Raw genomic sequence first — 16,707 nt, 5'->3', positions numbered from 1 at the left:
GATAAATGATAGATCCAAATGAGAATTACATGATTCACTTTCATTCTCTTTTATGAATTTGTTTTAAGAAGATGAAAACTCTTTTTAGCATGAAATGTACATTTTCACTATGCTATACCATATGTAAATAAGTAAACATACCTGTTCTGATTTAAGTACATAAAGTTCCTGATGGAGTTTATCATTTTCACTTGATTGATCTGTTCCAGGTGAGGATTCGTTTGTTACTGATGGTGAAAATAACTGTTCTTGCTTGCTTTCTCTTCTAATAGCCACATTTTCAAAAGAAATTTTCTCTTCCACTACTGTTTTTGATTCTTCTCCAAAATCTTCACCTACATTAGATAATGATCCTTGAGAATCCCTGCTTATAATAGTTACTATTCCATCTTGTAAAGAGCTTAAATGAACATCACACATGTTTATATTTTCTGCTCTATGATGGTTAATTAGGAGTTCTAGCTCTTGACATCTCAATAGAATTTTCTCTTTTTCTTGCTTTAAAGATTTGACTTCTTCACTGAGAAAATTAACCTCACCATGTTTTTGTTTTAATTGTTCAGAGAGATCAGACAGTTTCTCTGACAATTCTAGCTTTTCTCGCTTGGTTACCTCAAGTTTTTCCATAAGTTCTGTTGTATCTTTCTCAACAACTTCACAGATTTCTAATGGCTCTGCGACAAAAGCTTTGTCAGTATCAAGCATGGCACTTTTCACTTTGATTGTAGCTGGATTTATTCTTTGTAAATGAAGCTCTTCATTAAGTGCTTTAAGTTTACTTTTATACTCTAATTCTTGTTTGTTTTTACTGTCTTCTAAATCATCTTTTACCTTGAGAAGGCAAGTATACTCCTCCTGTAACTCTTGATAGTTAACTTCAAAATTTTTTTCAGCAAATGAAAATGTACTTCTTTGCTTTTCAATTTCTTCATTTAGCTGAATACACTGTTGCTTGAGGGCCTCATTCTCTTTTGTAAGCATTTCCATTTCTTTTTGCCAGCTACAATCTTTGGATATGGACTTGCTGGAGTCAATGAAAATCATTTTTTCTTCTTGTTCAGCAGGAACATAAATTTTCAACATGTCCTCAATAGCTTTTTTCTCATTTTTAAGAATGTTATTTTCTGCTTCAAGTTGTGAAAACTTTTCTTTAAGGTCATCCTCTTTTTCCTTTATTTCTTTCTCCAATAATTCAATTTTAAGTTGTAATTCCTGAACTTCTTGTTCAAGCGTACCTTTTTCTTTTTTTTCTTGTCTTAATATTTCAATTTCCTCTTGGAGTTCATGCATCTGAAGGGTCATTTCTTCTGATTTTGAATCCATGATGGACTTCTGTAAATCTTTTAGTTTTGAAATTTCCAAAACCAACTGATTCTGCTTAGTTATCAAATTGTCTTTTTCAAATTGCATTGTTTCTATCTTTTGACTCATTTCATTTTGTAAGCCATATATCTGCTGTTTATAGTGAATGCCTAAGCTATCTTTAAGTTTTTCAATATTTATTCGATGTTCAACTTCTAAATCTTCTTTTAGTTTCGAAAGTTCTTCTTCATGACTAAATAGAAGCTGTGTTCTCAGCCTCTCTAATTCAGCTTCTTGTGATTCAGCCATTCTGTCTAATACAGCATTTTTTTCTTTTTCCAACATTTCAAGTTTTATCTTGTAATTTGTAACTTCTGCTTCATGTTTTAACTCTAGTTCTTTCCTAGATTCAGATGCCAGAACAATCTCAGCTTTTAAAGCTTCCACTGTACTAAGGGACTTATGTGCTTCATTCAGTTGACTTTCTTGTTCAGCTATTATCATTCTAGCTCTCTGAATTTGGTCCCTTAAAAAGTTCAATTCTTCAAAAAGGTCATCAAGTCGTCTCTGCAGAGTAGATTTTTCTCCTGAAACTATTCCTAGTTCTTCTTGGAGTTTTTCCTTTTGAGCGTTAGTATCTTGTAATTTCATATTCAGTTCATTTATTGCCACGTTCATTAACTTTATTTGATCTTCATTAATTGTAATATTTAAATGTGATTTTAAAACACTCTCAATTTCCTCCTTATGTTGTGCTTTAAGTTCCTCTATCTGTGACATGTGTTGCTTTATTAACTCTTGTTTCATCTGTACTATCTGTTGCCCATACATTTCATCCATCTCTGCTTGGAGTTGTTCTAATCTTTTCTGCATTTCTTGTTCCACCATTCTCTGTACATCAGATTCAAACTGGCTATCTGTGTAATGATGTCTTTTCTGAAGGTCTTCAACTGTACCCATAAACTGTTTTATTTCTTCAGAACATTGTTTTTCTTTTTGCTTAGAATTAGCCAGCTCTAATTTCATACTTGCAATTTGTTCTTGTAATTCTCTCATTAATTTTTCAGTGGCTGTGACTTGATCTTTTAGCTCAAGATTCTTTTTTTCTTCTTCTATTATTCTTATATTTAACGCCTGGATGATTGTCTCCTTTTCCTGTAATTCTTTTTTATTTGACTTTTCTACTTCATCTTGTTCCTTTAAAAAGAAAAGAAAATGAAAAATATAAGAATGACATTTTTAGCTTCTGGCAACTTCTTATGGGTGTCTCCTTTTTATATAATTCTATAAAAAGCAACTGTTGGGCCTGCCCCCCGTTTTTCCCAGTACAAGGAGACTAGGACTTATCTACCTGACAGTACATATGAGCAAACAATATAACAGTTTTACCCTTCTTGGAAAGAAATTTCTCTTACATTGTGCTGTGATTAAATATTTAAATTTAAAAATGCAATCTAATTTGCCTAGCATGTGTGAGGCCTTGGGTTTGATCTCTAGCACCACCAAAAAAGCAAAACAAAACAAAAACCAGTCTGACTAAAATATCTATATAAACTATCACATTTTCATTTTTCTTATTAACTGGTCAACATTCTAAATATTAAGCATTTCTGATGGCTAGTTATAATACTACATACTCTCTAGACACTCTCAGAAGACACAAAAATATAAAAACCGGTCCTCCCCTGGATTCTCAGAAGAAACAAAAAAAATAAATACCAGTCCTCCCCTGGATTCTAGTGATTTGAAGGTATTTCATGGACAAGTGCTATAAAATGAGAAAAACAACAAGAACTAAAGTGGATTCCTTTAAGTCTTCCTTAACTTCATTCCTGGGGTTTTAAGTGAATCAGAAATTTAGGGATATGCAATGCTTAAGTGACTGAACATCAAGTGACACCTAAGACCACTACTGTATATTTACGGCATACCAACTTGGGCTTAGACCCACAGTTCAAACAGAAATATAAAAGACCATCAGATAATTTTCCCCAGTTCCTATCTGGAGACTCAATTTTGGAACTGGAGATTAGGCTAAGACAAGACATATTAACGCATATTCATTAAACAGTTAAGAGCTGTTGTCCCAAAGCCAAGGAAATAAGTGAAATCCATATAACTGATGAAAATATAGGTAAGGAAGTAAAGTTATCTTAAGGAGACACGAGTCCTTGCCAAACAGGACTTCTAGGCGCCTTGAATGAATGTACTAAGAAAATGTAGGCATTGATCAATTGAGTATAGTTCTTGGAAGAAGACCAACGCACCGTCAACCTTTGAGAAGTCTGATCCCTCTCGAAAAACCATACTTCATGCAGAAAACAATGTTGGGAGTTACAGCGAGGAGCATTTAAGAAGTTTAGTCTACAGACATGAACATTACTACTCTGAGATGGATGTAACAGGTTATCTCAACCTCATGCCACTGAACATCTGATTCCTCCAACACCCTTTTCATCTAATACTTAATAAACAATTTTTTAAATTATTACCTGGCTTTTAAAATTCATCTGTCCATAGAAAGAAAATAAAATCCAATGAGCTTAAAATCTGAAATTTGTGATAATTATTTCTTATTGTAAATTCACAGTCTTATATTTAGACTTAAACATTAACCTCTTGAACTAATTCACCTCTGATATAGCTCAAGAAAAAAAATATGACTTCTGAGCCCAACAAATAAAGGCCAAATTTTGCACTACATAAACCAAGGTTATCTTGTGCAGCCTCTTGAGTGAGACTATGAGCTGTTGTCTTAGTGTCACATATTCCTTTTCCAATTACATCATATGTTATTACCAAGTGCTGAGCCTTCTTAATTTCTACACTAGAATGCAACAATAGTAAATTAGTTTAATCTGTTAATCCTGTTATTTCTGTCTGTACAATAAAGATAAATTTTCTCTATCTCCCAGAACGTGTTTGAGGCTAAAATAAAATAATTAAGGTATTTTATTTTTACTGAGATTTATACAAATATATTCATATACTAGAAAGAAATTTATAAATCATTTGGAACCTATATAAAATGTAAAATCAGGACTGGGGCTGGGTCTCAGAGGGAGAGTGTTTGCCTCACGAGACGAATGAGGCACTGGGTTCAATTCTCAGCACCACATAAAAATAAATGAATCCATAAAGATATCGTGTCCATCTACAACTAAAAAAATTTTTAAAAAAGTAAAATCAGTTCATGATGGTCAATTTTAGCTAAACTGTTAAATAACAACTAGTTTTGAAAAATGTTAACATTGATATAAAAATCTGTTATAATTTTATTTCCTGATTTTCTATAAGATGAAAGGAACACTCCTCATAAAAGAAAATAACTTAATTCAACACTGTCCAACACCTAATATGATTAATAAATAACTAACCATAATTCTTCATTCAACTATTAAACACCACAAATTCACAGTTTTCTTTGTTTAGCTTTTTTCAAATTACATGGTTTTAAATCACTTGTCCTATGTTACAAAACTGACAGCCCTTCAGACAAGGATGTAATCCTCTATTTTTAGAACTACACCTGAAAGAGTGGGGAATAATATACTTCCTGTTTGTGACTACTATAACACAGGACGTTTGGAGGATTAGGATAATGAGCCTTTGACTATCAGTCTGACAGAACTACTTCTCAAAGGGATTAAATTTTTTAAAAACTGAGAAATTAAAATATAATAATAAGAACAATAAAAGTATTATTGCTAACATTCAAATAAACAGTTTATTTTCATTACAAAAATGAATTACATAAATTTTAGATAATCTGAAATTATACTGCCTAGTGACAATAAGAAATAATAAAATCCTAGATCCGGGCACTTTCAACCTAGGCCTCGATTGTCTTTCTACTCTTACTCTCCAGAAAGACACTTCCAAAGCCTATTGCTTTCTAAGTAAATTATTTTTGGCTCCCTATACATTTTCAACATTTCAGCCTGGGTCTTTATGCCCACTCCACACCCCACAAAGAATATCCTGCCTATCTCTATTTGTCATGAATTCATAAACAATTCTCTTGATTACCAAATAGGTATTGAATAGCTGAGCTGTTCCATATATTATGTTCCATATATTATACCAATTTATGGGTAAACAAAATATAAATAACACATTATTCCAATTTATAGATCTAACTCAAATATTACCTCTCTGCTGATGTCTACCCTGAATCTTTTCCTCATAAAGCAGACCTCGTCAAAACATTCATAACACTTGTTACCTGCACTTACTTTTTATTTTGTGGTAACTTGTGTACATGCCACACCTCTCCATGGGTTCAGTGAAGAAAGGGCACATCTTAAGGTTCATCATATATCTTTTGCAAGGGTTACTACAGAATAGGTATTCTGTAAACACTTGCATAATCTTTAAATTACCTTAGTTGAAAAGCATGCCCTTCTCATAATTTTAATTTGTACATTTCCTATTTTTCAAAGAGGAGTCTCTGGAGTCAGATAACTGAGCTTTGAAATCTGGCTCTATCAATACATCACTTCTGCACCTGGATTATTTCCTTCATCTTGAGTTGTCTTGGTACCATCATTTGTAAAATGTAAATAATAAAGGTACCCTTATCTCATAGGTTGTAGTGATGATTCAATGCATTAATATGTGTAAGAGGCTTTGAATATTGCCTGTTATAGAGTAAGTATTTAATAAGTGCTAGTTAACGCTTTTGTTATCCAAACAATACTCTTGTCTTGGTAATTTCTCAACTTCCTGTAGAATCTTCTAAGTTTATAAAATATGCTGTATTATATGTATTCTCCATCTTCATTATTCACAAATTCTGTATTTGCTTACTTGCTCAAATTTATTTGAAACCCACAAATCCATACCAATGGTGCTTTCATAGACATTTGTAGACACACACAGAGTGATGGCAAGAAATTTGAGTTACTGTAAAATGATGTTCAGCTACATTCAAACATGGTGATCACACTGCCTTGTTTCAGCTCTCATAGAGCAAAAAAGAGGACAGAGATGGCAAGGATCAGAGTGCAGTGTAGTGCAAGGAGCTCAGAATTTCAACTCTGGCACCTGTTAATGGGGCAGCTTCAGGCAAATCACATCTAAACTTCAACTTCTCAAAAAAACAAACAAACAAAAAAATGGAATCTACTAGCATGAATTGTTTTTAAGATTAAAGATTACAATCCATGTGATACATTTCCTACCAGGAGCACTTATTGACTAAATAATTCCCCCAAACTGGAATATAACTCAAGTGAATAAAAAGAATCAACCACATTTTTTTCTAGTTTAAATTTACAAAATTTCTTTTTCAGAATTTTATAATCATAGCTAAAATAAGAAGAAATACATTTAGTTGGGGGAAAAAGGATAGAAATCCTAGTTATAAAAATAGATTCTCCTGAGACTTCAGTTTAACATAGGCAGATCACTTTTAAGGACTATTGCCCTTCTCGGACTATTCCCTGAAGACCTTAAAAGAGCATACTACAGGGATACTGCCACATCTATGTTCGTAGCAGCACAATTCACAATAGCTAGACTGTGGAACCAACCCAGATGCCCTTCAATAGATGAATGGATAAAAAAAATGTGGCATTTATACACAATGGAGTATTACACAGCACTAAAAAATGACAAAATCATGGAATTTGCAGGGAAATGGATGGCACTAGAGCAAATTATGCTAAGTGAAGCTAGCCAATCCCTAAAAAACAAATGCCAAATGTCTTCTTTGATATAATGAGAGCAACTAAGAACAGAGTAGGGAGGAAGAGCAGGAAGAAAAGATTAACATTAAACAGAGACATGAGGTGGGAGGGAAAGGTAGAGAGAAGGGAAATTGCATGGAAATTGAAGGAGACCCTCATTGTTATACAAAATTACATATAAGAGGTTATGAGGGGAATGGGAGAAAAAAAAACAAGGAGAGAAATGAATTACAGTAGATGGGGTAGAGAGAGAAGATGGGAGGGGAGGGGAGGGGAGGGGAGGGGAGGGGGGATAGTGGAGGATAGGAAAGGTAGTAGAATACAACAGTTACTAATATGGCATTATGTAAAAATGTGGATGTGTGACTGATGTGATTCTGCAATCTGTATTTGGGGTAAAAATGGGAGTTCATAACCCACTTGAATCTAATGTATAAAATATGATATGTCAAGAGTTTTGTAATGTTTCGAACAACCGATTAAAAAAAAGGAGCAGAGTAATGAGTAGTATCATTAAAACTATTACTACGAAATTCTCAATGCTTTTGAAATATATTATTTTATATACTCAAAGAGTTTGTCTCAATAATGAAATTTTGTGGTGCATATGCATAAAAAAAGATAAACACTCCATTAAAAACTTTAAAGTTAATTACAAAGCTGCTACAAGTAGGTTGACTTCCTTAAGATACACATACCATTTCATATACTTTAATTTTCTCCTGTAAGAAATTAATTTGCATTTTGAAGTCTTCTTTCTTTTTTTGATAATCTTCTAATAGATGGTCTTGTTCTTCAAGCTGTTGTTGATGAGTGAGAATCTGTTGTTTGGCTTGCAGTAAATCTGCAGCTGTGTTACTGTGAGTGCTGTTTCGTAGAGTTTCACTAGCCTGTAACTTGAAAATAGAAAGAAACCTCAAAATATTAAATTTTGAAGTGACACTTTATCATACCCTCAGCCCACAGGGGTTCTCTGGAAACTATGCTCACTTCATAGGCTTACGATCTCAGTCAACATGTTTCCATGCTGTCAACATGCTGATAGGTCATGTGCACTTTGGGTAATGAGCCAAAGAATTTACCTTTCACATTATAAAGCTGAGAAAATAGGAGAAATAAGACAGGCAGACAGGCAGAGAAAAATGCGGACTGAAAGTTCTTCCTGGATTCCTGATGACTTTTCAAACTCTAGTTCCAATTTCTCTTAGAGTTCTGATTGTATTTCTGCCCTTAAGTTCTATAAACAAGCCTGTATTCTTACCTTAAATTCCTCCCTTTTGTTTAATGCAATTAGATTATAGTTCCAACTAAAGATAAATGGAATATATCCAGTTGTCAGTCTAGTTATAATTGAGAACCTAATTAACATAAAACCATACCAGGGTTGGAAAAAGTAGGGTGTAACTGCAGGTTAATTTCTGCAAAAATACACCTGATAAGACTTTGTAGAATTTTTAAATAGAGACAGGGAAGAAGTACAAAGAAAACAACAGCAAGAAACTACCCAAGAAGTATAAATTACATTCTTGATTAACATAACACTTATTCACTAGTTTTTCCAGCACGAATAAACAAATGGCTTTATAACAGATTTGTTCTAGAAAGTGAAAAAATTAAAAAATTCATTATAAAAATTGAGTAAGTCTTGTTCTACTTGTAATACTTACTTGTTGGAATTGAATCTGCAATTTTTGACTTTGCTCCGTTAACTCTAAAAATTCTCTCACCGTTTCATCCCTTTCCCTTCTTGCCTGTTGTAAATTGGCGGTGAGCTGTGTGATAATACCATCTCTTTGTTTAACTGCTGCTTCAAATTCTTGTAACTAAAGGAAATCAGTGAAAAGAATTACATTCTAGGCTTATATTTTACATAAAACTGATTATCATTATTACAAGCAACTTTTTAAAAAATATGAGATTCAAAACACATTAGTGGAATTCTTACAATTTGTATGATATCTCCCACATTTGAAAGCTATGAGCTTTAAGAAATTTGTTTTATTTCCAAATCAATCTGAAAGAAATTAATGTGCACATGCAAAAAATTTTCACTTGTTCTGGCTTTTCTATATATCTAATTCTAGAAGCAAATGCCTTTATATTGGGGAGCTCCCCCAATCTGTTACCAGGCAACACCACCAACTTGTTTTTGGAGAGGATGAAACTGAAATCTATTCTGTCATCCTCATTAATGTCCTATTTTCATCTTGAGTTCACAACTGATTACTTAATACAAGAGATGTCACTCTAACTGCAGAGAATATTTACAGGGACTTGCTGACATTCTTAATGGGTTTAAGTCATCATTTTTTTAAAAATGTGATTTATACCACAATTTTCTTTCAGGCTCATTAGAAAAACATCTGTCCTGAAATCACTAAAGTTATTCTACTCTATCTTATTAAGTTAAATAAACAAAGTAACATACATGTTACCCCTATTAGTTGAATTCTAGGTGTAAAATGGGATTCTTAATACTATGTGCAAGAACCCCATTTTTCTCGTGAATGAGATAATCTTAAGTTAACACCTGTAATTCTCATTAAATACAAAAACTATTATTAAAATTTCCTGGAGGGCTGGGGATGTGGCTCAAGTGGTAGTGCATTCGCCTAGCATGCGTGAGGCACTGGGTTCGATTCTCAGCACCACATAAATGTAAAATAAAGATATTGTGTCTACCTAAAAAAAATGAAAAAATAAATATTTAAAAAAAAATTCCTGTTTTTGTTTTTGTGAGTAGCAAACAAAAGCCACAGAAGGTAAATGTACCTGATGCAATCCTTCAGTCCCATAAGTGGCCCTCATTTCTTCCAGTTCTCTGTTCAGTTCTTCGGGCTCATGTTCAGGTTTCCCAACTAATTCGTTTTCTATCAACTCTAGGCGAGTCTCACTATAGTGTGCGCCTTGTTCAGAATAAGAATCAACGACACCAAATTCTTCTTCCTAAATCAATCCAATATTTTTAATAATTCAGTACTAGCAACATTCCTGAGAGAGGAATTCGAATACTGAATTCCATAGCAAAATCCACTTTAAAACATCACTCTTCACTTTGAAGTTCACTTCTATGGCAATCTGGTTTGCTATTAATGTGATATTACCTTAAAAGCACCTAAACAGCATATCTGCAAATTTTCTTCCAATTCCATGTTATAATGAAAATGAGGTAACTTTGTTTTGTTAAGCAGTAAAGAAGATCTAATAACTTTTAGAAATCACATACAGAAAGAATTACATACAGAAGAAAGCTTGGTTAGTAAGTCAAATGGTTTTAAATAATAAAAAACATTAGTATCATGAGTAGTTTTATATACTGTACCATTAATAAATTGGTAGGCTTTCTTGTTTTCACCACATTACAGCAATCATTTACCTGTATAAAAACAATTTCCTGATATATTATGATAGACCAAATTTTATTTACCTAACAATAATATTTCTACTAACTGTGTATCTTTTGCATCTAGGGAAAATGCCTTAATAGCAAAACAAATATGGTGATTATATTTAACTGAAATATCTAAGAGGCATATCAAATGTCAATCATTCCTCAAACATCTAAGTTCTTACACTGCAAAAGACACTTTCATTTAAGTAACTGAAGTTCTAAGTGCAGTTCCTATTTAGTCTTCAGAAAGATAACTAAAAGCTTCAAGTTACTAGATCTTCTTTTACAAAATGCTTCCTTAAAATTAGCTAAATATATTTTTAAAATTAAGCCCTATTTATTTTCAAATAAAACCATTTACTGGTAATAAATTTTATTAAAGGCTAGTAAGCAAGCCAAGGGAAATAAAGAGGTAAAGAACACTCCCCTAAGAACTTTCCTCTGGGGATAGTACTACTGCAAGTCATGCCAATCCAGACAGATGTGGGGGCTTTCTTTAACATATCACCACTTGTCTGTAGCACAGATATTTTGTAGTAAGAGAAAGGAGGATGATAGACTATGTATATAGGGTTTATGGAGTGGGAAATTAATTTCTTATCAATTAATCATTTAATTGCCTTTTTACCACTAAGAGTACAAAAACCAACTTCATTCCTGCCCACATTCCTGCCCATATCTTAAGCCTTCACAATTCTATGTTAATAGAACCCAGGAGAATGAAATTGTTAACATTGAAATATGTAGGACAGACTAGTCAGAATGTCTAGAGTTAGGGTTAAGTCTGTATGAGCCATGACACATTAAAAAGTAAAAATCCTAGGACTGAAGATGTAGCCCAGTTGTAGAGCATCTGCCTAGCATGTGCAAGGCCCAATACCCACAACTGCCAAATAAAAGGGGGAGAGGGTCCTAACTAAGAGACTTTTTAAAAATCAGTTTGATTGCTCTACTTTTATTCTAAGAATAATCTCTGAGAAATAAAGCTAAAGGGAAGGCAAAAAAACAGCTTTTGTTAACACATTATTGTAATTGGTGAAAAACCACAAGAATGTAGGAATACTAATTCTAGATATAAAGTCACTTGTGATAATTTTCAAATTATAATACTTCTAAATTTCAATTAGTTTTTCATGACTCAGAAATGACACATTCTGATTTTAGTACACACTAAAATTTCTATTTTGAAGTAACAGTGTAATAAAATGAATATGTGTAAATATCATCAAAGATCATGTCAAATATCATGTTATCGGTATTACATAAATTATTTATCCAGTATAATAGTTATATCTAATACCTCTATAGCAAATATTCAGTTAGTTCTCCTTTAATTCAGTTTAAACATATTTATAATGCCCCACAATGAGTTGGTTAGGATCTATCTCCAAGTACTTTCTGGCCATCATGTTGCCCATTGTACAGTTGTCTTGAAGTGCCTGGACTGTTATGATCTGCTGAGTTCGCTGTTCAGCCCTGAGTGCTAGTCACAATGCAGCAGGTTGAAGACAGCCTACTGGAGGATTGTCACAACCTTCATAACTAATATTCTCAACTTCTTATCTAAGATTTCTTTCATAAGTTTGCAGAAGAGTTCTCAAACTTCACCTCACTCTCCATTTTATTCTTCTCATCCTCATCTTTAGTTAGTTGCAGGCCTTCCCACCAAATTCCCCAAGCTACAGCATGCAATACTCATCAATACACAACCTGAAAGCCCTGTTTCTCCACTCCACGAAAGCAGAGTTGCTATCTGATCTTTTCTCTCATCATGATGAGACCTGAGTCTTCTTCAGGCAACAGACATTTTTGACAGAAAAGTGATCTCACCTCCAGACTGGGAGGTATGATAGTCAAGCAGCTCAGAAAGGCATCAGTAGTTATTGGGAGTCCTCAGAGCTTCCAGGTTTTAGAGAGTTTAAGAGAATGCCTCTGACATTTTTTTTCCCTGTAGTTTTCTTTATTTTGTGCCAGCTCAGAAAAAAGCTCAAGGCAAATTTTAACAATCTTTGTAAATGACTTTCAAGATTTTGCTCTGCTGGAGCATTTTCTTGGGAGATGTTCAGAGGCAGGTCCTCAGAGTCAACCACACCATGGATAACGTTGAGATAATTCTGGTTTGCAAGTACAAGGCTAGCCTGAGCAACTTAGAAAGTCAGTTTCAAATAAAAACAGCTGGGAATGTAGCTCAGTGGGAGAGCGCCCCTGGGTTTAATCCCCAGTAACATACACACACCCACATCCAAACAACAAAAATAAAAACTGTAATATGTTAATTTAAGAACATAGTTTTTTGAGCTGGGATTGTGGCTCAGCAGTAGAGTGCTCGCCTAGCATGGGCAGGACCTGGGTTCGATTCTCAGCACCACATTAAAAAATAAAATAAAATAAAGGCATCATGTTGTGTCCATCTACAAAAAAGATTCATATTCATTCTCTCTCTCTCTCTCTCTTAAAAAAAAAGGACATAGTTTTTCTATTAGAAGTCTACAATAAATTCAGACTTATGAAATATACTAAGTTGCTTAAACATTTAGAGTAAAGAATAATTTTCCATGTACTCTAAATTTAGGAGCAAAGAAATGACAATCATATCTAAAAAGAATAAGATAACAAAGTGATACTTATTGCAAACATATAAAGAAGGCAGGTATTTCTTAAGAGACCAATGCCTATTTTATAGTTTATCACCTAAAATAAAAATCATCATTGTCAGGCATGGTGATGCACACCGTTAATCCCTTCTCAGGAAGCTGAGACAGGAGGATCACAAGTTCAAAGATAGCCTGGACAACTTAGTGAGAATCTATCTTAAAATAAAACTGAAAAAGGGCTGGGAATGTAGCTTGGTGACAAAGTGCTTTCCTAGTATGTACAAGGCCCTGAGTTCAATGCCCAGTAACACACACGTACACACATGCACACACACATACGCACAACACTACAGCAACATTAATTCCAATAAACATTTATATATACACACACACACACACACAACACACACACACACACACACTAGTATTCAAACATTTGTAAAAAGCATTACTATAAAAATCATACTAATTATAAAATTTTTACTGTGCTAAATGGCTATCTTAAAATGGTCATGGATCCTAGAAATGCAGACTCAACTTTCCTAAAAACCAAAATAGGGCTGCTATATAATTAAGGATTAAGCAATTCAAACAGTTAAGACTTTAGCTAATGACTGGAAAAAAGATACAGCAGTAAAATATAATTTTCAGTTTTTCAATCCATTTATATTACATTATGTTAACTTAAATTATATTAAATATATATAGAAACATATAAATTTATAAGAAATAAAGTACCAACAATCAATAATTTCAAAAAAATATCAATTTTATCTATGACATTTTTAATTGGGATATGTTAGTCTTACCTCCGAAGTGTAATCATCTGCTGTGGTTGAAATCTCACTTTCCGGCTAAAACAAAAGTAAAACATGATTACAATTATGACATTTTTCCCCTGCTAAATATCATACTTTACAAAAAAAAAAAAATCCTGCTTTACTAAGACGTTGCTGTTAGTAACAATGATAGAAAATTCACAAAAATACTATTAAAAAAACTAGTAAAAATTATCCAAATCTTTAAAAATTTCATTTCATTATGAATTACAATGACTTATAATAATGCATATAAAATTTATCACAAGGCATTGTTATAAATACAAAAGTACCAAGAACTTTTACATATATAGTAGATGTCATCTGTAAGCCAAAAGCATCAAAGACACCATTCCTCTAATTCATGTAACTCTTTTAAATAAAACTAAATCCTTAACATGCCATCAGAAAAGTCCAAGTTCTTTAAAAGAATCATCAGTTCTTGATTTTAAAAAGTCAATGACTTTGTCAAGCTTCCATCAGGTGGATGCTAATGACTTTTCACTGCCACTACTTTCTAGTTAGAGGTAGAATGTTTTAAAATCTGGATGAATACTTACATCAACAGAAAAGACCTGCTCATGCTTAAGCATTTCTTCATTGTTTAGAGTTCTCATTATTGTGGATTCAGGCATCACGGCTGATCCAACACCCTGAGAACTATTTATGAACATCTCCTCACTCTTTGATTGATCAATATTCAAGCCATGAACATCATTTTTACTGCTTGAGGTTTTCTTCTTTTTTGGCTTCTTATGAGGGTTTTGTCCATCCAATCGAGCTCTTCTTTGTCGAAACTGGGCAAGCTACAGGAAAAAAGTATCATTAACATCAATGATAATTTTTCTTTGGGATCACTTTCTTTAAAAGATCAAACTATCACCAAGTTAAAATGATGATAATAATATAGATGACTTCACAGTTTCAGAATAACTATTGGATTGAATATTTGGGTTGTAAAGGTTGTAAAACTAGGTACTTGTGAATGAACTTATTAAATATTGAGGGGTAAGAAATGAACATGTCAAGTCTAAAGAAGAGGAAATTAGCTGAGTTAGGGGAATAACTATTCTATAACTAGAATAGGGGAATAGAGGGACTCTCATTCACAGTATAATCTCTGGATTTAAGATTATATGAAAATACACACAAAAACAAGGAGCTCCAAACACACTTGTTCTGTTCTACTACTTTATACAAAAGATATCGTCTATAATTATCTTTTATACAAAAAAGATAATTAGCCTATTAGCTATACAAATGCTCACTGCAGCCATATTTATAGTTGGAAAAACTTACAAGTAACTTAAAATTTTAAACAGCAGTGTTTTCTACCATTTATCATTTGTCTGTCATCATCAGAATTTGTACCAAACTCTAGTCATCGATACATTATCATTTACTTAATATATTTTAAACAGTGTATTTTCTTTAAATTTATTTTAAAAGGAGATGGAATCTCTGGCATAAATTGAAAGTTAATATCACTTGTTATTTCTTTTAAGAGATAAGTTGAAAATAAAAGAAATGATAAATCTATTATTGAAATTTTAGTTAGAGGTTGCTGAAGGCTATGAAAAAAAATGGACAAAATAAAAGACTGTTAAAGACAGACAAGCATCAAACAGATTTTCGTTATCATAAGCAGAAAGAAAACTGAAAAAGGTAAAAACTTTCTTACTATACTATACAAAGTTTTTTAAGACCTAAAATATTTTCTTACCACCTAAAATCAGAAGTACATATTATATACCAGGTAACACTAGACTAATTATGGTGAACTTATATTAAAAATACCAATGCAAGCAATTGCTATTAAAGACTTTGTGATATAATAGCAGGTATAAAGTAGTATTGTAGCATATCTATTTCTTTTCATGAAAGGAAAATTACACTTCATTTTTAAAAAGAAAAGGCAAGTCTCAGGCTCATAGCTTTCAATGATTATATCCAGTATGAATTTAAACATCATTATATTCATAGGCATAGGTAAATTCTGGAAAACTACAACCTTAACAACTTTTGTTGACATTTGGAGTTCACATTTCAGGTATTTTTCCTATTGCTCACTTACATTTTATTTATTTATTCTTAAGAATTTTTTTTTTGATGGACACAATACCTTTATTTTATTTATTTTTATGTAGTACTGAGGATCAAACCCACAGCCTTGTACGTGCTAGGCAAAGGATCTATTGCTGAGCTATTACTGTATTTTTTAAAATACAGTAAGTTTTCTGATTTTTATATAAAGCAACTACTGACAAAGACTTCTTAAATTTAATTTGAGCTCCCGAATCACTCTTAAGAGGAGAAAAAAGAAGACCACATGTTAAGTTCCTTTCTGCCTTAAAAAGAGGAAATATCTGCCTAGAATTACCATAACTATTAACCAGACCAATTACAAAGACAGCAAATAAGTTTCTTATTATCTAAAGTATTAAAGCAATCTTGCTAATGTTACTATCAAAATATGCGGCAAATACATTATTTATAAATAACATTTTATACTTAAATTATCTGCTATAGATGAAGAAAATCATATAAACATGTCCTATTCCCTTAATAAAGATATTTAATTCATAAGTCAGAATAGCTCATGATTATACTTACAGAGTATAAAAATATATCACATTTAACATTTTCCCCAGTTATTTAGTAACTACACAGTGTGTTGAGGAACAGGTGCAAGACCAGTTGCCTCTATTTGCACACTATTAAGCTGCTGGAATGTACTTGAACTACTTGGAGCATAGCAGATCATTCTTAAAAATAAACTAACTAGAATATTGGCAAATACTTTATCTATAAATAGAATCAGAAATCCAGGAGCATTATTTAAAAACATCCCTTAGAGAGAATGCAATGCCAAAAAATAAATACTAATAATGACATTTATAATATTTATACTC

The 16,707-nt window shown here is 32.5% G+C and overlaps 1 protein-coding gene across 10 annotated transcripts in view; it reads right to left on the bottom strand.

Moving 5' to 3' along the window:
- Positions 1–16,707, bottom strand: part of Akap9 (A-kinase anchoring protein 9) — a 137,303-nt gene that overhangs the window by 102,763 nt on the left and 17,833 nt on the right. For 7 of the 10 annotated variants that reach the window (XM_058582873.1, XM_058582874.1, XM_058582879.1 and 4 more), the window contains exons 2-8: positions 14,356–14,601; positions 13,787–13,831; positions 10,315–10,368; positions 9,765–9,938; positions 8,660–8,815; positions 7,691–7,888; positions 142–2,499 (exon numbers count right to left, since the gene is read on the bottom strand). In XM_058582873.1, coding sequence (XP_058438856.1) covers positions 142–2,499; positions 7,691–7,888; positions 8,660–8,815; positions 9,765–9,938; positions 10,315–10,368; positions 13,787–13,831; positions 14,356–14,601 — 3,231 coding nt within the window. The remainder of the gene's footprint in view (positions 1–141; positions 2,500–7,690; positions 7,889–8,659; positions 8,816–9,764; positions 9,939–10,314; positions 10,369–13,786; positions 13,832–14,355; positions 14,602–16,707) is intronic. The other 3 variants (XM_058582875.1, XM_046455172.2, XM_058582877.1) reach the window with 2 other exon arrangements.

Source organism: Marmota monax, unplaced genomic scaffold (assembly GCF_021218885.2).
Source record: "Marmota monax isolate L192 unplaced genomic scaffold, Marmota_monax_Labrador192_F-V1.1 WCK01_AAM20220418_F8-fsc00264, whole genome shotgun sequence".
NCBI lineage: Eukaryota > Metazoa > Chordata > Mammalia > Rodentia > Sciuridae > Marmota > Marmota monax.
This window is presented reverse-complemented; position numbering and strand designations above follow the sequence as displayed.